This window comes from Megalobrama amblycephala, linkage group LG1 (genome assembly GCF_018812025.1).
Source record: "Megalobrama amblycephala isolate DHTTF-2021 linkage group LG1, ASM1881202v1, whole genome shotgun sequence".
NCBI lineage: Eukaryota > Metazoa > Chordata > Actinopteri > Cypriniformes > Xenocyprididae > Megalobrama > Megalobrama amblycephala.
The window spans coordinates 45,091,064-45,115,440 of NC_063044.1; the positions used below are offsets into that span (position 1 = coordinate 45,091,064).

Here is a 24,377-nt window from a genome sequence, read left to right on the forward strand (position 1 = left end):
TGATGAATAGAAAGTTCAAATCTTTTGCAACTGTCACTTTTGTTCAATTTAATGTGTCCATACTGAATAAAAGTTTTAGGTGTTTGGTTTAGGCCATTATTTTTTTTTAAATTAATTTTAGTAGTGTATATTTTATGTCAATATTTGCCCTATATTTGATTTTCAATTTATTTTTTTTCTTTGTGAGGGCATTTTTTCAAACCATATAAAAAACAACAACAGATACTTAACCAAACAGGCCTAGAATAAAAAAGAATAAATGTCAATAAATGATAGTATAAGTAAAACATCTAAATAATTGGGGCAGTTCTGTGATTTTTGTGACTTTGCACTAAATGCTGTAACATTTCTGAATTGAAGGAAAAGAGACCATTCCAAATATCATACTAAAGAGCAAGATGAGATCATATTTTCTCTGGCAAGGATTATTTTTGAAAGTCCAGGGAAATACACAGGCAACAGTGCCCTCTGTTGAGAAATTCTGAATGTGCACTGAACTAACTACTATGATTACAAAGGATTAATGTGGAATTTCTAATGTGAACCAAAATTGAGACAATGTGAATTTTTAAATCATTAAAAATGTCTGCAAATTTAACACTGTTTGAAATTTTAATAATACATGAGAGTAAAACAAACTGTTTAAATCAACGGTTTCAAAGATTTTGAATTTATTCAGAGCAGGTCTTATGAATATTACCGTGATAACATCTCCAGCCTTTATGTTAAGGCTAGTCAGGTCGTAATTGTTGCAGTAGTCCTTCAGGGCCCTGACCTGCAAGGCAGCTGAGGCATCTGCATAGAGATCAACAGACATAAACTGTATAATCTACTACACATTACTTATAAACATTTATACACATCCACATAAACATGAATAAATATTGTATGTGATGTATATTTACACATCAGAAAAAATGTCTTCATTTTTTTGGAATCCCGCTGTCTTACCTCGTAGCATCTGCTTGATTTCCCGGCTGGCCTGTGTAGCAGTGAACTGATAGACGATGTCCAGCGCTGTCTGGCTGTATGTGTTTCTCACTGCTGCATTGATGCCACTCTGTAAGGGTGAAGGTTAAAGAGTTAGTTCACCCAAAAATGAAAATTCTGTCATTAATTACTAACCCTAATGTCATTCCAAACCTGAAAAACTTTCGTTCATCTTCAGAACACAAATGAAGACATTGTTAATGAAATCTGAGGAATTTCTGTCCCTCCATTGACAGTCCACTTATCTACCACTTTGACGCTTCAAAAAGTTCACAAAGAGATCGTAAAACTAACCCATTTGAATTGAGTGGTTTAATCAAAATTTTCTGAAGAGACTTGATCGCTTTATAAGATGAACAGACTTAATTTAGGCTTTTATTCACATATAAACATTCATCAACACACATCAGTTGTGGTAAAAGGAGGCGCAAGCATGTTCTCTTGACATGCGAGAACCGCGAGGTTTATTCTCGTTGTCACAATTATGTTCAGTTAGTTTCAGTTTTCATGGACTTTTAGTTTGTTTTCATTAGTCAAATGTGTTCCTTTGTTTGAGTTTCCCACCACATATCAGTTTCCGTGGACAATAATCTGCCATCACAGCTGTTCATCATTTAGTTCATCACCATGTGTATTTTAGTTCCTCACCTTCACTCAAGTGTTTGTCCGGTCTTGTTTGTGAATTTGTTATTACTACCTTCTGTCACTTGCCTGTTGGATTATTATTAAACTCTGCATTTTGAAGTTTATCCTGATCCTGTTTGTCTGCAACCTTGCTAACAGAAGACCAGACCAAGAAATGGATTATGCAGCAAATTGGCTGTGATTGGCCAAAAGGGCATTGATTTTTTTTTTTTTTTTTTAGTTATTCTGCCATCTTGTCGTCACCTGTCCCTACGATGATGAGACCCTCAAATCGCTGTTCTGGATCGGGGCCAACTACCACCACCATGTAGACCTTTCAGACACCTCAGGACTTGACAGGAGGGAGGCCACCATCAGTTGTCTGGAGAGTGTCTGTCCCCGATCCAGGATACAGCCCAGCCCACCACCACCCTTGACCAAGAAGAATTCGCTAGAGCCCCTCGCAGACGGAGAGCGACCACCCACCGCAATGAGCAAGCCAGAGTCTGAAAAGGAAGGGACAGCGCCAATGATTGCTCTGGATGCGGAGCCCCAGAGTGAGTCTGACCAGAGGTGTGAGCCAGCGACAGCAGGGGCAGAGGGAAATCTGGTGGAATTGGACAACGAGGACTGGCTGATAGATTTGGACATGGAGGCACTGCCTCCCACCTGGTATTATCTGTTCTTAATCATCGCTGTTTCACTAAGACAGCACTGAGACGGTTTCATTGACCTGTTGGGAACTAGGATTACCATTATTGATCAGGTCAAGCTTACCTCTGTCACCTTCACCGCAAAGCTTAGCCAGTCCTTCAGCCCGCCTCTGCTGGATGCCTGTCTTCCCCGGGAACGCCTTGCTGCGACGTGAAGCCGTGCAACCACCAGCCTCACCCGAGCAATAGGATCCCGTGGCTCTGCCTTCAGCCTCTGATCCTTTCGCTCCATCTTGGTCCGTCCACCTGTTGTCTCCACTTTGGCTCCTCCCACCCTTGGCTCTACCAGAGATCCTCGGCTTTGCGGCTCCACTGGCTTCCCTTGTCCCACTGGCTCACCCTTGGTCATTCTACTTTCGCCACAGACTTGCAAGCCTTAAGTTGCACTCAGTCTCTCCACCCCTACGGCTTCTGTGGGTTCCTCCTTCTCTCTGGCTACGCCTCAGTCCTCGGGCACTCTGGCTCCGTCGCCGCAGCTTCGCCTAGGTCTCCAGTGCCAGTGATGTCACCATCGGCTCTCCGTCTGCACCCTGGGATCCATCAGCTCCTTCTCCGTTGGTCGTCCTCCGGATGTCGTTGGCCATAGCAACATCTTGGCTCCTCCCTCTCTCGACTCTGCTGTGGGCACTATTGAGCTCTGGATGTGTTGCATCGGGCACTCTTCATCATCGCCCCCGGGGTTTAGTCGTCGTCCTCCTGTCACCATCCCTTCGCCTCTGTTCCTCTTGCCATCTCTTCGCCACCACCTCGCCCATCTCCAGAGCCCCCGCCTTCCCTCCCTTATCTGTGGGAGGCCTTTTCGGAGGGGGCGTAATGTCACACGTATGTTCAGTTAGTTTCAGTTTTCATTGACTTTTAGTTTGTTTTCATTAGTCAAATGTGTTCCTTTTGAGTTTCCTGCCACTCATCAGTTTCCGTGGACACTAATCTGCCATCACAGCTGTTCATCATTTAGTTCATCACCATGTGTATTTTAGTTCCTCACCTTCACTCAGTGTTTGTCCGGTCTGGTTTGTGAATGTGTTGCCACTACCACGTTACTTGCCTGTTGGATTAATATTAAACTCTGCATTTGAACTTTATCCTGATCTTCATCTGTCTGCAACCTTGCTAACACTTGTGTTACGCAGCATGTTTGAGCTTCACTTCAAGCAGGTTCGGTTGAGCTTCTGTTTATTTACTGATCAATGTTTATATGTGAATAAAAGCCTAAATTCAATCTGTTCATCATATAAAGCAATTGTGTCTCTTCAGAGAATTTGGACTAAATCGCTCAATTCATATGGATTAGTTTTACAATCACTTTATGAACGTTTTGAAGCATCAAAATGGTACTCGCGTAGCTGTCTATGAAGGGACAGAAATCGCACAGATTTAATTCAAAAAATCTTCATTTGTTTTGAGAATATGAACGAAAGACTTACGGGTTTGGAACATTAGGATCATAGAGTAAATTATGACAGAATTTTCATTTTTGGGTGAACTATCCCTATAAAGCAATATTAAATAATGTTTGAGATCCAATTGACTAACATGGTACAAATGTTTCTCAATGAGATATAAAAGTTTGATCTTTTTATTTACCATTTCTATAAGAGGGTATATGAGACTAAAAACTCTGCCTGGACACTTCTAAATTCACTATAACAATAATTAATTGAATGTTTAGTGTTGGGATAGGGCAGTGGATATCCAACCTTTTCAGGTGATGGAAAAAATAGACCACCTAAAAGGCCAAATTTGCAGGAAACCACCATGTCATTGAAATTAATTAGATGAGACTAAATGAGTGGGCTATTTGCTAGAAAGTTGGATTAAGACAATTATGTAACCTTAAGTATAATGGTCAGGTATGCTCTTAAAACTTTATCACAAATCATTGTAATCACAAACAGTGTGGGTTGATCAATCAGTCAATTAATTCAACGTTGGTGCCTTTTGACAATTATAAATTAAACTCATTTTATTTTATTAGGCTGCTGTGTTGCACCCTAAATTCCCTTCAGGTATCAATAAAGTTTCTCTATCTCTGTCTACTTACATCCAGCAGGAGGCGCACTACATCAGTCTTCCCACACAGTGCAGCCTCATGGAGGGCAGTGCCCGCTTTGGTCTGCCTGTTGATATCGATGCCCGCCTGGATCAGCAGTCTATTGAGAGAGGACAAAATTAGTAACTTGTCTGATGCAATCACTGTGATCAAACTGCTTAGATCTGAGACCAGATTTTATGCCTAGATTTCTTAATATTGTGCTCATGTTTCCAGCACACATGTAAGGGATAATATAAAATCATTACAGACATTAGTGATCATCTTCCTAATGAGGTTTATTGTGCAGTAATAACAAGCTGGCTGTACTGTACATTATCCTGCTTATACAGCTACTTACAATTTCTTAAGTTATTAAATTATTTTATTATATGAGAAAAAGAAACCTAATAAGAGAGTATTTCACAAGATAATACTGCATTTACTGTATCTTTGATTAAAGAAATGCAGCCTTGATTAGATGTCTTTCAAAGACATTTAAACATTATACTATTATACTGCCTAATAAGAGAGGCAGTGTATGAAATGTATTGCCAAGTAGAATATACAGTTTAGTACCATTATACAAAATATTTGACTGCAGAATTCTACATTTGACCAATCAGAATCAAGTATTCCAGAGAACCATGTAATTAGATTAAACTTGTAAGCACTACAAATTGCCCCCCAAAAAGCCCCAATCAGCCACCTGAAGACTGAAGAACCTCTATTAGATAGAGCATGACCTTCTGACACCAGAGTAAATTCAATTACAGCAGCGGGACATCAGCAAACACAGGTGGCCTGAGTCATGGCTTCAGAGAGGAGGATGGGAAACAGGGTGAGAGTGGAAAACTTGGCCCTGGCCCAGCATCAGACACCACCCCTATAATTAGCTACCAAAATGACCCGTTTTAGCTTCACATAATGCCCTCTCGTGCTCGACCTCTCTTGGAAAACACAGGAGATTAAATACCCTATTGACTGGCTGGGTGAGCGCTCATTGGTCTGACTGTGTGCTGAGCCGTCCGTCACTTAGCACTGGCCCACATCAGAAACTGGCGTTTCTGCTAGTGGGCAAATGGCCACACACATTTGTGTTAATTAAAGGTATGAGAGCGTTAACACACGTACATGACACTGACTTTAGGAGACAGCGTTTTAATATGAAGGTAACAGCTTTGGTTAGAGGTGCCATGAACCATTTCTTTCACAGATATGAACAACAAATGAAGCCTGCTTTCATATTTTCCCTCACTGCATCAATCTATTTAGGGTTGGCCGGTGTGTACGGCCTCTAGGGTTAGTGGATTAATGATGTAATTAACGGCCTTGCGATAGCCCACGCTCTGTTGCTGTAACCTGTACATTCACGTGGCCTACAATTAGCTCCAGGCTGATCAGAGCTGGACTCGTGCTGGATTGGAGAGAGAGGGAGGTGTGGGTGCTGTGTGAGCACATCTACCTTATTCTAATGTGTGGCACTGCAACACTTACAATCCAGGCAGGCTAATCAGTGATGAGTGATAGACCTGACATGGAGATGTTCCATTTATACACTTGAGTAGCTTGTCATTTCATAGTTTGTTTGTTTTGTATGCCAAATTTTTGAATGGTGTATTACCGTTTCCACAAAAAAAAAAAATATTAAGCAGCACAGCTGTTTTCAACATTGATAATAATAATGTTTCTTGAGTGGCAAATCATCATATCAGAATGATTTCTGAAGGATCATGTGACACTGAAGACTGGAGTAATGATGCTGAAAATTGCTTTGCATCACAGGAATAAAGTATATTTAAAAATATGTTTATATATTACTATAATAACCCTGGTAACCCCTTTGATAGGTACAAGATTCAGTGCAGCTTCAAAGGCTTCTACACGATCCCAGCTGAGGAATAAGGGTCTTATCTAGCAAAACAATCTGTCATTTACTAAAAAAAATTTAAAAATAAAAATCTTTTTTTTTTCACCTCATTTTCTCCTCCAACTTCAAAATCGTCCAACTTCATTGTTTTACCTTTTTTTTGGCCATTTGACTTAGACTTTGGACGTTTGCTTTGTAAACACGATTACATAATGCCTGGCACATCGCAAAGCAGTGCAAGATGAGCATTTTATGGTTAAAAAGTATATAATTTTTTATTTATTTATTTATTTTTAGAAAATGGCCGACCGTTTCACTAGATAAGACCCTTGTGAGAGCGTTATGTCACGGCTGGTATCGTTTAAAGCCCTTTGAAGCTGCACTGAAACTGTAATTTTGACCATTGAAGTCCACTATATGGAGAATAATCCTGGAATGTTTTCATCAAAAACCTTAAATTTCTTTTCAACTGAATAAAGAAAGACATAAACATCTTGGATGACATGGGGGTGAGTAAATTTTCAGGAAAGTTGAATTCTGAAGTGAACTAATCCTTTAAAATGAGTTTGACACCCCTGCCCTAGAATATACATTAACAAAGTCACATGCTGACAACTGTATTGACACAGAGTATTGATCCTTATTAGCAACTGCACTGATCATTCAGATAGTTCCACAGGGTTTGAGACTGAACCCGTTCATCATTATCATAATCACGACCAGAGAGTTTACATTTAAAAAGCAGTTTCATTTTAGATATCCACTGGATGGGTAATTGAAAAAATAAATTTAAAGAAAGAAAGAAAGACTAAAATTTGTTTTACATAAATCAATCATATATGGAACATTTGGGATGCACTGTGATTGATGTTTTGGTCGTCCAACTAAATGTCTGACGTGCAGTGTAGCATTAGCATGGTACAAAGGCAGAACAGTGCAGAACACCTCTGATCTTCCTCTCATCTCTGTCTGATCATGGAGGAGGTCTGGCTGTCACAATGATGGATGGCAGTGTGTTGTATTAGGGAGTGGATGGTGCCTGGCACACCCAGAGGAATACAGCCGCGTACTTGCAGACTCAACCATGCTCACATTCCCTGTGGAAAGAAGGAACGATGCCCTTCATCACAAGCAGGTGCACAGATCCAGCAGCTAATGCTGAGGACACCACTTGTCCACTTTCTAACTCCCTTGGGCTCGTATGCCGATGCACGAAATGCACAGCTGAGCCGAGATCTGGAGCAATAGATTTTTTATCCAATGTAAATAGTTACATGAGGACCTCTGGGCATTTATATGATAATGCAGTGGGAAGTCAGATGATAATTGACTTACAGCTCATCAAAGAGTTTCTCTAATTAGCCAATTTCTGAGCTCCAGGCCAGTTCTGATAATGCACAGATCTCATAACACATGCAGAAGATTAATGGATCAGAGTGTGGAAATGAATGGTGAGATAAAACATGAAGTTGTGTTTTTTTTTTTAAATACTTGGTAAAGTAGTGGCTAAAATAAAATAAAATACTTTTTATATAAAAATGTATTTTGGATAATTTATGTATTTCATAACTCTGGAGTATTGTTAATTTTAGCCTATTACACTGTTACACTCAAGGGCTATCAATGGAAAACATTTTTTTTTTTTCATCCCCAGAATAGTGTAGTTCAGACCATGGACAACTGGACCCCTTGATCCAAACAATGTATTGGGGAATTACTGGTTTTGCAATTCCGTTCGAAGCCATTGGAGCAGAAATGAAACATGGTTATTGTATTGCATGTTGGGTGACTGCCTGTTTCCCCTCCTTTCTCATGAGTGGCAGTAAATCCAGGACTTCTGACCTGCACACGCCACCTGCATCATCATCACATGCTCATTGGATGCCCATTAACATCAGTCTGTTTGCGGAGACTCATTTCATCAAGCACATGGATCCATTAACACTCAAACACACACTGTGGGGCCCAGCGTCACATCACACCAATGGCTCATAAAGTCAGCTTCCATTAATATAATGTAGGCTTTCCCCTCCCCATCTACATTTCCATCCCAGAGCTCCAGTACAAGTTACAATGTTTTGATTATGCTTCTGACCATGAATAAAACAACTTTCTTAGCTCTTAAAATGAAAACTGCTGGTTCAGATAAAATGCAGAGTGATTCAAGGTACAATGCAAATGATCTTTTTTAAATCAGTATTTTTGTCTTTCTTTCCTTACAAAGATATAATTTACACATGACGCAAAATTGCATATAAACAGGACTGTTAATTAATTGAAATACACAGAATGCATTTTTGCATCCCACTGCACTGATTTTCCATTGTTTTTCTATGTAAACATGCACCAGGCAGACATATTTGATTGATTTTATCATGTCTTTTGCAGCATTTCGTTGATGACATGCGCTAAAAAATGTTGGCCAAAGTTAAAAGAACAACCTTTAAAAACACTTTTTTTGTTTTTCCTTCCACTGCCCTGCGTCTTACATTTTTAAACTTAAAAGCACATGTGAAAGGCCTTTAAAAATCAATTTCAGTCTAAAGAAATAATTAATCTTTTTAAAATTTCATATAAATGCTTTATTCTTACTGAAATCTAGCTCACGTCGCTCAAACAGTAAAGGCGCTAGCAACGGCAAGGTCATGGGTTTGATTCCCAAGGAATGAAAGAACTGAAAATACGTATAGTTTGAATGCAGTGCAAGTCGCTCTGTATAAAAGTGTCTTCAAATTGGAGAAATGTAAATGAAACCAGTCTGGTTGTAAAGTTGAACATACAAACTTGATAATGCTCTGCTTTATCAATCGGCCTTGCATTGTGTGCACACAGCTATAAGTGACATGCAATGTGTATTTAATCCTTTAAAAAATCAATTATGTATTATGACATGTAGGCTTGAAAGATGAAGACTATAGCTTGACCATGCAAAAACCTGCTGCAGCTTGATTATAGTCACACATGTAAACACTTATTGAGAAGGTAAACAGTCGCCTGCCTGATATGAACGCAAATATATGAACAAGTGAATTCATAAACAGAACATAATTTTGCTAGCACTTCACTTCATAAAGATAAATGATTAAATTGTCTTTTCTTAAAATTTCACTCAAACATTCCTGTTCCATGCCAGAACTGCTACACGTTTTAATTAATACACACAATCTCGGAGTCTGCCTGCACTGAAATTTAAAGCATTCCTCTGGTGTTGATGCCACAGAGATTATCTGGATTGTTTCTTACGCCATGCTGCTGTGGACTGTAAAACGGTGGCTCATCAGGCTTAGATATACTTTCACACAAACAACAGGTTTACAGATGCGTTACGAGAAATTCCTATGTGTGATGTATTATCGCTCGTAATATATGAGGCGCAAATCCTGCCAGCAGCTTCTGTCTGTCTCATGAAAATGAGAATTTTAGCATGCAATGGATGACCCCGTCCTTTCAGAGCATCAAATGTAAATGCTAATTTCTATATATACTAGAGTCTACATGTACAATTTTTAACATTTCAAGTTATAAATATTAACATAAATGAATGTCTTATGAATGAACATGAATTAATGATTAACTGCATATTTATTATTATTGATAATAATAAACAATTTCAATTAATAAAAATTTAACCTAGATTAATAAATAATATGAAAATCTTTTGCTTATTGTTAAATCATGACACCTAACACAGTAACTAATGTTAACAAAAAAACCCTTATTTTAAAATGTCACCAAGTTTTCTTATTCCGAGGTGTTTTAGTGGCTTGAAAAAGTGACCTGATTTACTTTCAGTGTCTGGTAAACAAAGGTGCAACATCGACCCGGCACAGACAGCCTGAGATCTGGAAAAGCGTACTGGAGGTATGACTTCTATTCTTAGAAATGCATTCAAGTCATGCATCCTGTCTTTCCATCCGAGTCTTGGGGCTCAGAGTGCTCACCTGATGATGTCGATGTGTCCGTTCTTGGCAGCGAGATGCAGTGGGCTGGTGCCGTTGGGATCAGTTGAGTCTCCGGGCTTGGCCTCCAACAGAGCTGCACACATGTTACTGCTCAGTAGCAGCTGGACCACCTGCAGGGCAAACAGACGACCATACACACACACAAAAGCCAATTACTGACAGAAAAAAACAGAAAAATAGATATGAAAATAATTTGACAGTACCAAAAAAACAAAAAAAACAAAAACAAAAAAACAGCATGTGACTCACCCCAACTCGGCCAAATTCACAAGCCAAGTCCAATGGAGTCTTCCCAGCATTGTCCACTATGCAGGGATTTGACTGGTGCTGCAGAAGCATCTCAGACTGTGGACAGGTAGCCAGCTGTTAGTTGTTTACCAGCCGTCAGCTAATCTTGAAGGTTTACATATATCACTACCACAGTCGATATTGTCATATATATATATATATATATATATATATATATACAGTGGGTACGGAAAGTATTCAGACCCCCTTACATTTTTCACTCTTTGTTATATTGTAGCCATTTGCTAAAATCATTTAAGTTTTTTTTTTTTTTTTAGTTTTTTTTCCTCATTAATGTACACACAGCACCCCATATTGACAGAAAAACACAGAATTGTTGACATTTTTGCAGATTTATTAAAAAAGAAAAATGTGAAATATCACATGGTCATAAGTATTCAGACCCTTTGCTGTGACACTCATATATTTAACTCAGGTGCTGTCCATTTCTTCTGATCCTCCTTGAGATGGTTCTACACCTTCATTTGAGTCCAGCTGTGTTTGATTATACTGATTGGACTTGATTAGGAAAGCCACACACCTGTCTATATGAGACCTTACAGCTCACAGTGCATGTCAGAGCAAATGAGAATCATGAGGTCAAAGGAACTGCCTGAAGAGCTCAGAGACAGAATTGTGGCAAGGCACAGATCTGGCCAAGGTTACAAAAACATTTCTGCTGCACTTAAGGTTCCTAAGAGCACAGTGGCCTCCATATTCCTTAAATGGAAGACTTTTGGGACGACCAGAACCCTTCCTAGAGCTGGCCGTCCAGCCAAACTGAGCTATCGGGGGAGAAGAGCCTTGGTGAGAGAGGTGAAGAAGAACCCAAAGATCACTGTGGCTGAGCTCCAGAGATGCAGTCGGGAGATGGGAGAAAGCTGTAGAAAGTCAACCATCACTGCAGCCCTCCACCAGTCGGGGCTTTATGGCAGAGCGGCCTGACGGAAGCCTCTCCTCAGTGCAAGACGCATGAAAGCCCGCATGAAGTTTGTTAAAAAACACCTGAAGGACTCCAAGATGGTGAAAAATAAGATTCTCTGGTCTGATGAGATCAAGATAGAACTTTTTGGCCTTAATTCTAAGCGGTATGTGTGGAGAAAACCAGGCACTGCTCATCACCTGTCCAATACAGTCCCAACAGTGAAGCATGGTGGTGGCAGCATCATGCTGTGGGGGTGTTTTTCAGCTGCAGGGACAGGACGACTGGTTGCAATCGAGGGAAAGATGAATGCAGCCAAGTACAGGGATATCCTGGACGAAAACCTTCTCCAGAGTGCTCAGGACCTCAGACTGGGCCGAAGGTTTACCTTCCAACAAGACAATGACCCTAAGCACACAGCTAAAATAACGAAGGAGTGGCTTCACAACAACTCCATGACTGTTCTTGAATGGCCCAGCCAGAGCCCTGACTTAAACCCAATTGAGCATCTCTGGAGAGACCTAAAAATGGCTGTCCACCAACGTTTACCATCCAACCTGACAGAACTGGAGAGGATCTGCAAGGAGGAATGGCAGAGGATCCCCAAATCCAGGTGTGAAAAACTTGTTGCATCTTTCCCAAAAAGACTCAAGGCTGTATTAGATCAAGAGGGTGCTTCTACTAAATACTGAGCAAAGGGTCTGAATACTTACCATGTGATATTTCAGTTTTTCTTTTTTAATAAATCTGCAAAAATGTCAACAATTCTGTGTTTTTCTCTCAATATGTGGTGCTGTGTGTACATTAATGAGGAAAAAAATGAACTTAAATGATTTTAGCAAATGGCTGCAATATAACAAAGAGTGAAAAATTTAAGGGGGTCTGAATACTTTCCGTACCCACTGTGTATATATATATATATATATATATAAAATGTGCAATATAAAACAATATCGACTGTGGTAGTGATTTTAGAACACTGCATAGCACCACTTCTACGGTTCTACGGGGGTGCTAAGCACTATCAAACGAAAGCAAGAGCACCCTTAGTTGATACTGTAATAATACCATATTGATGAAAAAGATTTGCCGAACGCTCCAGTGTGTATTTGAGTAAAGTTAAATGTTTCCATTTAAAACACGTTTCAGCAGTGTTGAGCAATCTCAGACATATCTGTTGATCTCTTGAACACAGTGGCCAATCAGAGGTGTTTAAGTCAGTCGGATTCCACTCACCACTCAAAAAGTCAGCTTTTATGTTTATGATGCGATCTGGATCCATTTAATTTTTCATCAGTTTGGCTAGCTGTAATTTTTATTCTGAAATATAGGCTACTGTAGTGTTTGGTAACATTTAAAAAAAAAAAAAAAAAAAACGGCTGTGCAATGGATTAAGGCCACTGGAACCAGGATCATCACGTAACCAAAATGCACAGTATCATAGAATAATAGCCACAGTATCTACTGAAGCTCCCTCTTCACTAAGTGGTAGAAACATAGAAAGAGGTGAAGTGTCTGGCTTGTGCTTTTCATTAAATGCATGTGTGTGTGTGGGGGGGGTGATCTAGATTCAAAAATCTGTTTCCAAGTTGTCAGTATCCATAACTGCATGTTGGATCTTTTATCAAACACCGGTGCTCATATGGAGTCTTTGAAGAAGAGTGGGCATGGTGTTGTAGCAGTGTGTACTCACTACGTCATAGTGTCCGTGCTGAGCGGCCAGGTGCAGGGGGATCTGACCCTCATCAGACTGACCGTTCACTGAGGAGCCTGACTTCAGCAGCAACTTCATGGGTTCGGACTTTCCCTGCCACGCTGCATAATGTAGAGGCCGCATCCCTGGAACACAAGAGGAAAGACATCTGATATTACTGATATGTAGAGTTAAGCATGTTTAAGATCGCTTGGAAGTCAAATCTAAAGCAATGCTGTACTTTTTATCTGTGTGACAAAACGGAACAAATATTTAATTTGAGGATGCCAATGTAAAGTTAACACTTTACATTTATGTTTTGATGGTACCTTTCTGGTCCCTGATGTCCACTAAGGCCTGAGACTCCAGCAGCAGTGATATAACCTCAACATTTCCATTGAGAGCTGCATGGTGCAGTGGTGAAAATCTGTGAATAACACACACAAAATAACATAAACAGGACGTAGATTTTAAGACTGTGCGCCATTCAGAATTTTATTAAGAATGAAAATTCCATGACTGAATTTGAATTGAAGTAACAAACAGGATGCAACTGTAATTTGAATTGGATATATATGTAAACACTAACAATGAAATCCTCTTCCACCAAATTAATATCATAAAAAAATACTCTTCATTCTACGAAAGTAAAGCTGTCATGAATGTGTATAGATATTCATGACACATTCAAGACAGCTTTACTTTACTAGAATGAATCTGAGTATTTATCACAATTAAACATTATTATGATACAGTATAACATGTCCAGAGTGCAGTAGTGTCCAGTGCTCATAACCTAGTAGCGCAGAAGGTTTTTTGAAGTGGAGAAGACAAAAAAGCCCTCATTGGATTTTCTGTCACAGCTCACTCTCTGTGATTGGTGCATGAAATATGCTGTAACCATAGCTACGGTTGTGAGGCTCTCGCTGCCAGTGCAACTGTGAATGTAAACCCTCGGCTCAGAGCAGAATACTAAACTCACAGGAACCCTGTCTGACCCATCTCTTCCTCTCTCACTGGCACTATCATGCAGGTTTGCACTGTGCTGCTGCAGCAGAGCATGCTGGGGGATGGGCCAGAAGACCCTGGTTTCCCTACAAAATGTTCCCCTTTTCCCAGGCTCCACATCTCCAGCCATACAATATTCATTGTTCTTTTCACTTTGTGCCACTTAGTAAGTCAAATACAGTAAGCTCTGTCTCTTCATGTATGTGTGTATGTCTTTCTTTCTCATATGTCACTATAGGGCAAGACTGAGGTAAACGCATATTCACACGTCGCCTGACCTACTTTTCTTAATGAGGGTACTAAAGCCCATGGCATTTCCTTGAAAGGAAGCACAATCAGCACTCCGCCATTCACTAAGCAGTATGTCTGATAAGATATTGTATATATATATATATATATATATATATATATATATATATATATATATATATATATATATATATATATATATATATATGGGATCAGTAAGATATTTTAAAGATATTTATTAAAGACAGTTAGAATTGATGCAGTGAGACCCAGTCAGACAGGATAGTGATGGATAAAAATTATTTTATTTACAAGTAAAGAATAAAATGAATCATAAAAATAGTAAAAACAATGAATATTTAGATATATTTCTAAATAACAATCAGCTTTTAATAGTAAGTAACAAAGTAGCTAACAATAAGCAAGTCTTTAACCAGATATCTCTGAGTAAAATAAAATTATCAGAAGAGCAAAGGAGAGAAGAGGGGCCCTATGCACAAGATGCAAGAGAGCCCTGAGCAATATCAATTTCTAAACTAGTAAATCAATTCTAAGAATCAGCTCTGGACTCTTCGCATTATAGTCTGCAAACGTAGCTAAACATTGTGGTTTTAAAGGTCCCGTTCTTCGTGATCCCATGTTTCAAACTTTAGTTAGTGTGTAATGTTGTTGTTAGAGTATAAATAAAATCTGTACAATTTTAAAGCTCAAAGTTCAATGCCAAGCGAGATATTTTATTTAACAGAAGTCGCCTACATCGAACGGCCAGTTTGGACTACATCCCTCTACTTCCTTCTTTAATGACGTCACTAAAACAGTTTTTTGACTAACCTCCGCCCACAGGAATACACAAGAGTTGCGTTTGTAGAGTGTGTTTGTCGCCATGTCGTCGAAACGCTGTTATTTTCATCCCGCAGTCCAATCACCGGGTCTGATTCCGGCTCAAATTGATAGGGTAAAATTAAAGACATGTTTACAATAACACTGAGCGCGAGCATCTCCACGTTATGGTAAGAGGCGTGACCTTTCCGGGCAAGATGCTGTCGAATCACAACACAGGAACCGCTGGCACAATCAGAACTCGTTACGTATTTCTGAAGGAGGGACTTCATAGAACAAGGAAGTCATCAGCCCGTTTTTATGACAGTGGAAACAGCGGTATACAGATAAGTAAATTATGTGAAAAATACTGTGTTTTTTTACACGCGAAACATGAACACATGTTATATTGCACACTATAAACACAATCAAAGCTTCAAAAAAACACGAAAAATGGGACCTTTAACACTGTGGAAGCAGAAAGGTCAAAACTCAAAAGCATATGTTAACCATGTCTAGACCTTATGCAAATGTATCTGTACCTTAATTCCAAGTAAGATAACAAGATAACAAGTCAGAAGATTAAAATAGCATGTCTCAGCCTTTTGTATAATAACAAATTTTAGACATGTAAGGTTAACCAAAAGGCCTGGTAAGCATAAATGGATGAAATGAGCATTCATAAATAGATTAATACAAGAATAATATGTTGGAAAGGATTAATCATAGAAATAACCATAAAACAATAATCATAATAATCACAAGCATGTCATTTTCTTTCTGCATACACCAATAATGTTACAAAAATTTCTATTTCAAATAAATGCTGTTCTTTTGAACTTTTTATTCATCAAAGAATACTGAAAAAAATTAAATAGCACAACTGTTGAAAATAATCAGAAATGTTTCTTGAGCATCAAATCATCATATTAGAATGATTTCTGAACGATCACGTGACACTGAAGACTGGAGTAATGATGCTGAAAATTCAGCTGTGACATCAAAGGAATAAATTACATTTTATAATATATTCAAATAGAAAAAAAGTTATTTTAAATTGTAATAATATTTCACAATATTATCGTTTTTACAGTATTTTTAATCAAATAAATGCAGCTTTGGTGAGCAGAAGATACATAGGAAATATTAAAAACTGTGTTGACCTCAAACTTATAAACGATAGTGTATACACACCCCAAGAACAAAAGAGACATATATTACACACAGACCCCTGAGTTATCCAATACCGGAAAAAAATTGTGCCCTCAAGGCACAAGTAATCAATTTATCAACACTTAATTATTTATAACTATCACAAACTTGTCTGCACCCTCTTAGAAATGCCACAGTACTAGCAAGATTTGGCAGCCATGTTAAATAAACACAAACTACCTCCAACTGGTTACAGCAGAGCCATGACACTACAAGCTCTGTAGACTATATACTGACCTCCACATTTCACTAGTAATTTGAAAGGTTCAAATGGAATAAACTGTTACTCATCCATCAGTGATCTCACACCTTTGATTTTTGGCAGACACGTCAGCTGAAACATGGGTAATAATCCACGCACATCTACTGCTCTATTGGCGCCTCCACCTCTTAAAACATTTATCTCCAACAAAATGTCATTAAACGAGACAAAGAAAATCTTACGTGCGTGCTGGTAGTATCCGTTTCTGAAATATTTCAGCTCTGCTGTTTCTCAGTTGTTCTTTCTTATGAAGGCAGGTTTCATATTGTTTTATTAAAGGGAGAGGCAGCAAAATGACAGGCTCTTCCTTGCTCATAAATCAAATTCCCACCATTGCTCCTCTATTGCTCCCATTTAAAGGAAATGATCTCAGATTAGAAAGAACATTAGGCCCCTTATGAGAACACTTCAGATTTATTATCACAAGATGTCTGTTATCTCTATTACCGAAGAGAGCAGGCAAGAGGCGTCCTACAGTACATATGGATGTCATAATGTGTGTATGACATACCTGCAAAATGTAATTTGCTCAAATTTGATTGGCCAAAGAGGTGGGAAAACAGCTGTAGCACTACTCACTCTGTTGTTTGGCGACATTTAAAGCTTGATGTTTAGCCAGCAAAGAAAAGAAACCAGAAAATATATCTGAACTACAGAAAAATATATGAAAATCTAATTCATTCCTGTGATGCAAAGCTGTATTTTCAGCATCATTACTCCAGTCTTCAGTGTCACATGATCCTTCAGAAATCATTATGATGATTTGCTGCTCAAGAACCATTTCTTATTAATGGTGCTAATTTTTTGTGTAAACCGTGATAATGTTATTTTCTTTGATGAATAGCAAGAACAGCGAGTTTCGTTCCATTAACCTTGTCTGATAGCTGCTCAAAATTCATTGGCCAATGACAGCCATGTTTTTTGAGATATGTCAATAATATGCTGAATCTCATTTCGGAGGCTGCGTCCTCCGGAGGTCGCATTTGAAGGCTGCATGCGCCATCAAGGATGTCTTATTTAAGAAAAGTAACCAGAATAAAATTAACTGTTATTCCTCGTGAAGTGTAAAATACTGTAATTTCGGAAAAAACGGTTACTTTTCTTACATGAGACCGCCCCGATGATGCATGCAGCCTTCAAATGCAACCTCCAGAGTACGTAGCCTTTGAAATGAGACGCAGCTACAGTCCTCATAGACAATCACGGCACATGAGACAATGCCAATTTTCAAGTCAATCAGACTTACGGTGAAGTAGATATAGCCATTTTAATGTTTTTTCCTGTTATAGCGCCATCAAGTGACCACAGAAGGAGCTCTTACATAGTTGTGCTGAGTTTGGTGAAAATATCTCAATCCGTTTACAAGTTATAGCCATTTTGGTAAAGTGGCTCCACCCACTTCAAACGTTTTACTGGCCCTTTACGGGACCGTGAATCAAAATTTCAAGAATCTTGCTGCACTGGTTTGGTTCTGATCTGGTCAAAAACCTAGTTTGCAGAAGTAGGTTTTTCAAAAAAAACAAAATTCCTGAAAATTTGAACAATTACTGTACAACAGGGTTTGAACCCATAAAAACAACAACAACAAAAGCCATTGCTTTTTAAATAAAGCAACATATAGTCTTAGTGCTATTGTAACCCCACAAATCACAGACATACTAGAAACCCTTTCAAATTTCAACATAACAGAACATTACTGTCACTTTTGATCAATTTTATGCATCCTTGCTGAATAAAAGAACTCATTACTTTCAAACATTTTTGCTACCTATGCTATGTACTTATCAGACCAATACCAATATATTTGTATACCAGTACTCCTGCTCATAAGATAAATGTTTAAATTAATGTCATCTTTAAAAAAGTGAGTACTATGGCTTTAAAGCAACTCACAATATGGCTTCCACTCAATTGATTTGTTCTGTTATATTGATTGGCAGCAATAACAGGAACCCTTAGAATATTAAAAATCTTAAAGATGACGAACTGCATGGGAGAAACTGCAGAGTTGCAGTTCATGAAATGAAAAGTCATAATTAACTGATTGGGTTTAGACAGAACAATTAAGATTTTATTAATGCTCACTGAAATGAATTCAATAAAAGAACAGCATCATTAATCCTGCCAATGAGCTGTATCTGCACAAGCTGTGTGTTTTGAAGTCATCAGCAAGATGCAGGTTTATAGAGGAAGTCATTTTTGATACTCAAAATACAGTCATTACACTCACTCCCACTATTGCACACACTGTTCTCTCAAAAAACTGTAATTTTTCCCTCCATTGTATGAACTGCTGAGCATGACTTTTATCGAGCTATAAAAAGACAAAATTGGCTTAAAATAAATAACTAAATAAATTATCATGTTTTTTCAGCCACTTGTCATATTGAGCTAGGTCTCATTGGCTTCAAAAGTGAGAGACTTGAATATGAGTCGGTGCATGAAAGTGAACAAGAATGTTTGTTTCACTTATAAGATTTGTTCAAGAAAAAAAAAAACAGAACTGATCAAAAAACTGATCATTATTAAGTTATGATTATGTCTCTACCACATGAAAGTTCTCTAATTAAACAGCTTTAGCTCAGGAGATAATGTTCAAATCTGCTTTGTTTGTCATTTAGAAATCACTTAGGATGCAAATGCATGAGGAGAATTGTTTCAGTTGTGCTTTGTAAATCAATTCAACGACTCACTTAAAAGCACATAAAAATGATCATTTGTCACCTCTTGCTAGCGTAAATATTTAATCTAAAGAAATGGACACAGAACGAATCTGAACAAATTCTTTTAGTGAAAAAACTCAAAACACTCAAAATGTCACAGTGAGGAAATTTTCACACCTGGGCCTATAATTTGTGGGCACCAGGGAGCCGCTATCAATATGCGGGGTATTAAAATAGCTTGTGAATGTGTGCTCGCTTTTTATTTTAACCTTTGAATTCATGATCACGTGTACTCCGTCTATAGGGAGCAACAGTAGCGACTGCACATTTTACAAGACATTTGTCAGTGACGCTCAGGGTCTGTTGCGCACCAAATCCTCTGCCATCATCCTGTCAATCATCACATCGTCATTGTGTGACGCTACAGCTCTTGCTGTATGAAGCAGAGCAGACGCTTTCAGTTAATAATTGTAGCATCATTTGTCCGTTGTTTTTATTTCTATAAAAAAAACTAGATGACAGTGGCGGCGTGCCACAGTGAGCAAGTAATGTAATCAGTGTATGGCCGAATAACCGTATGACACCGGTAAAAGCCTAATCCTAGGATGAATCAAAATCCCCACCACCAAAACTGAATATACCATTAAACATATATGTATGTTCTGCAGCTCATTGTAGCTCTATCATCATTCTAGAATTTCAGTCTTAGCTTCTTACCTGAAATGAGCTGTTGTGCCTGAGAAAAATATGTATTGCTTATGTATTGCTTCTAGCTGATAGCTAGATTAATCTGAGATATTTACGTGAGCTCAGATAAAAGATGAGGACAAAGCCCCCTTAAACATTGTCTAGGAACCCTATGGTTATCAGGTCACGTGAGACAGACTTTGAATCCACCTGGAAGAAATAGACAAACATGTTTGGTATGATTCATAGCTGTTAGGGTACGTGGTTGAGACAATCAGAGACGTGTGAGATGCAGCAGGAGAGATAAAATGGTAAGATTATCTCGCTGAACACAGCCTCACAGCAGATGGCAGTCATGTTGCAATGTTTCTCAAGCTCATTTCAAATAGAGCTTATCTTAGAATCCACTGAAAGCCTCCTATTTTGCTGTGCTTCAACCCTTGACCGCAATGAAAGTGTGTATTTGTGTGGCTGTCAGTACAAATGACCTTCACACTGAGTGCCTGTGGCACTGAGAAGCACTGCCTTCACAAATCTTTCTAAAACATTGTCACAACAAGCCTTTAAATCAAGCCTTAGTGTGCGCCCCATCTAAAGAACCTTTGTTTTTAATGTTCCTGCAGACACCCAACAGAACTTTTTCTACCACAGGGCTGAGGATCCTTCTATCAGCATCATGCACCTCACATTCCTCACGCTGCGCTTCTGCTGTTTCTCTCAAGATACTGATGCATCTCAAAATGCTCTGGAAAACACACTGAAAAAAAATGGCAATGTGCTTCATGTGGTATCATCTATGAATTAATTGATTTTATTCAAATAATAATATGTTTTTTAACATTACTGAATCAACCTAAATATATTAGGTTATACCAACAAAACTAAAATTAAGGGTAAGATTAGATAGAAATAGCTCTTTAACATAACAATTGCGGGTTGCCACTTTTTACAGTGCAGGTCTGACATAAACATAGATTCAAATACAATAATGATAATAACATTGTTTTAATTAGAGGTGCCTGTGACTCATTCCCATTACTCTTCCTAAAACCAACTTCATCCAGACAAAACTTTCCCACACCGTAATATAGACATCAGAGATCAGCATTACAAATCTCCCGAAGACTTACACTGAATGTCACTGAAACTAATGACATACAGTATGCAAACCTAGTAACACCATTACACCCACAACACCCTAACAACTACAAAAAGCACCTACAAAAAGGTGATGATACATGGGGCAACTTTTTGAGCAATGATGCTTGGGCACTTCTGGATACTTTAGATCGGTCTCGGGCAATTTTTTGACATCCTCCAATCAGATTGCCAGCAGATGATCACGTGACCGGCTTGGAGGTTTCAGAAAAAAATCAAACAAGATGGCGGCCTCTTAGCGACAGTGGAGTGAAGAAAAGGAGCGTGAACTTGTATCTTTTTATGCTGGTATGTTGTCATGTGTTAACCCAAAGCAGGGAATTTACCTCATTTAATGCTTAAAATACCAACAGATGTCCAATTTAATGTGCGTAGGCTGTAATTTAGCCATCAAATGTTTTCAGTTAAATACTAAAAATGCGCGTGCCATTTAATGTCTGCAGTGGTGTAGGCTGTAGGCCGTATGGCGCATGAAAGTAGCTTTTGACGCGATTGACAAAGGTTTGAATCCGCCCTTTGCCAAACTCGCTCTTCTCCCTATTCCTATCGGGAAGGCATTTATATTTAATAAAAATGAAGAAAATTTTTGAAACAACAAGATTTGAACAATTAAGATTTTATTAATGCTCACTGAAATGAATTCAATAAAAGAACAGCATCATTAATCCTGCCAATGAGCTTTATCTGCACAAGCTGTGTGTTTTGAAGTCATCAGCAAGATGCAGGTTTATAGAGGAAGTCATTTTTGATCCTCAAAATACATAAAATCATAAAATGAATAAATAAATTTTGACAAATTTGCGTGTATAAAAAATACTGTCAAAATTGAAATAAAGTGCCTAACAAGTGTTTATAATAAGGTTGGCAATAGATTTGCTCCTCTCTGATAGGTTGCTACCAACTGACCGTTGCCCTAATTAGTTACCCTGTGTCTCACCAGGTTGCCCGTTGATGGCAACATTGCCCAGCAACATTGCTCAAAAAGTTGCCCCGTGTATCATCACCTTAAAGCAACTGACTAAATAATGCCCTAGCAACCACCTAAAACACCACTGAAACAACTTAACAATGCCCTGGCAACCACAAAAAAACACTCTAGCAACCACCTATAACATCATTGCAATCACAAAGAAAACTATAGCAACCACTTAGCAATGCCATAGTGACCACCCAGAACCCCCAGTAACTGCTTAGTAACACCCTAGAGCACCAAAGCAACCATTTCGCAATGCCCTAGCAACCACAAAAACATTCTAACAACCACTTAGCAATGTCCTTGTTACCACCCAGAACTCTATAGCAATCGCCCTAGCAATGCCCCAGTGACCACCCAGAACCCCCTAGCAATGCCCTAGTGACCACTAGGGCTGGGCGATATATCGCATGCGATTGTCACGCGCATTTTGTCAGTAAAGCCGGTTCCCTGATTACCGCTAAATCTACATCACCTGCTTTCAAATGGAGCGGCATTTAATAGACAGAGCCGTATTTCACTGACAAGCTACGCAATATCGCGTTCATTATCGCAGATGAATTGCCTTCGATAATGAACGCGATATTGCGTAGCTTATCAGTGATCTATGGCTCTGTCTATTCAATGGAGCTCCATTTGAAAGCAGGTGATGTAGATTTAGCGGTAATCAGGGAACCGGCTTTACTGATGAAATGCACATGACAATCTCATGCGATATATCGCCCAGCCCTAGTGACCACCCAGAAATCGCCTAGCAATGCTGGAACATTGGAACATGTATGCTAAGCTATGGTTAAGACTATTTTTTTCTGTTTATAAGTTAAATTCAAGACATTGTAGCCGTACCTTCATTAAACCCATGGTGTGAGATGTTAAAGTGACTGCAGGGTAAGGTGATGATGTTGATGTGTGACTGTCATTTCAAGACTAGATGGACCACAACCCATATTAACCTCAGACAAGAGCGTCTAGCCTGCACTCCATTTTCTCACTGCTGCTCTATTCTCCACTCAGCAGACAACATAATTTTATCTTTGTGTAGAAAGCAATAGTCCATGGAGAAGGAGTTAATATGCAAGTCATTTATCTTGCTGATTCAAATGTGAGCTCGGCCTGAGCAAGGCTGCATGTGTAAATACACACCGTGTGAGGATTCAGGCTGCTCAGAGGTATCCGTCAGTTTAGAGTTACAGCTTTCATTTCCTTAAAACCCATGAAGCAGAGCTGTGATGAATGCCGCCGTTGTTCAGTGACAGTGATCAATAGAAGAGATTTTTTAATTATTCTGCTGGTTTCACAGCTTGACAAATTACGGCAAAATAAAACAGACTTTGATCTTTGGATCTCTGGGCTAAAAGCAGGACAGGCCCTGCTGTATTCTGGTTCATTTGAGATAGTATGACTAGTGGGTATGTTGTTTTGGGTAGTTTTGTTAGATAATGTTTGTGTATTTTTGTCTGACTGCATATGTGTGAGAGTGTGTCAGTGTGAGTTTGCCTGTCCGTCTGCGCATGTGAGAATCTGTGAGTATTTGTGGCTGTCTGCCCATCCACTGTGTGCACGAGTGCGTTTTTATACGTGAGGTGCAAATTCTGTGAAATTCTGTCTCCGTGCTCCATCACACTGCCGATACTGGCTGAAGAATAGACTGTGCTCCACTGACTACAGACACACACACACACACACACACACACACACACACACACAAAAAAAAAAAAAAAGTAGGGAGCTATTGGCTCCTTAAAAAAAAAGGCAGCGGCTATTTGCACTAAGTGAAAATAGCAATATATACTATTTACACTAAGTGACAACAGCAGCATTATCTTAGCGATATGCTATTTACAGATTCACTGATGCTTTTTTCATGTCGCATCGCACCGCAACAGCTTAAAACTGTCTACACTGAATGTAGAACGGGGAATCCGTTTACTGTCGGGAATTTGTTGCATCGTGTTGCGCCGTGCTGCATCCAGTGTAGACAATAACACTGATTATAATGGGTTCTATTATCTTTTGACATGTCGCGCCGCTCGTGTCCGGTGTACGGTGTAAGTGAAAATAGCAATTGACCCTTCGCAAAGACCCGCCCCCCTTAGTTACTGTTGCTTTGTCCGACAAGCCATGACACTGTCACGCCACACGCAGTGAAAAATACATCGCGGAGCAAAGAGGACACTGACAACACGTCGACAGACAAGACAGAGCAGGCTACTTATGATATTAAACAATGTCCCAGCTTTTAAATTTAGTATTTT

General features: G+C 39.0%; 1 protein-coding gene across 11 annotated transcripts in view; it reads right to left on the minus strand.

The window, feature by feature from the left end:
- caskin1 (CASK interacting protein 1) overlaps positions 1-24,377 on the minus strand; it is a 101,625-nt gene that overhangs the window by 13,561 nt on the left and 63,687 nt on the right. For 10 of the 11 annotated variants that reach the window (XM_048195506.1, XM_048195471.1, XM_048195463.1 and 7 more), the window contains exons 3-9: positions 13,421-13,518; positions 13,092-13,237; positions 10,438-10,533; positions 10,168-10,298; positions 4,369-4,477; positions 952-1,060; positions 701-795 (exon numbers count right to left, since the gene is read on the minus strand). In XM_048195506.1, coding sequence (XP_048051463.1) covers positions 701-795; positions 952-1,060; positions 4,369-4,477; positions 10,168-10,298; positions 10,438-10,533; positions 13,092-13,237; positions 13,421-13,518 — 784 coding nt within the window. Of the gene's footprint in view, positions 1-700; positions 796-951; positions 1,061-2,391; positions 3,087-4,368; positions 4,478-10,167; positions 10,299-10,437; positions 10,534-13,091; positions 13,238-13,420; positions 13,519-24,377 lie in introns of those variants that run through there. The other variant, XM_048195501.1, reaches the window with a different exon arrangement.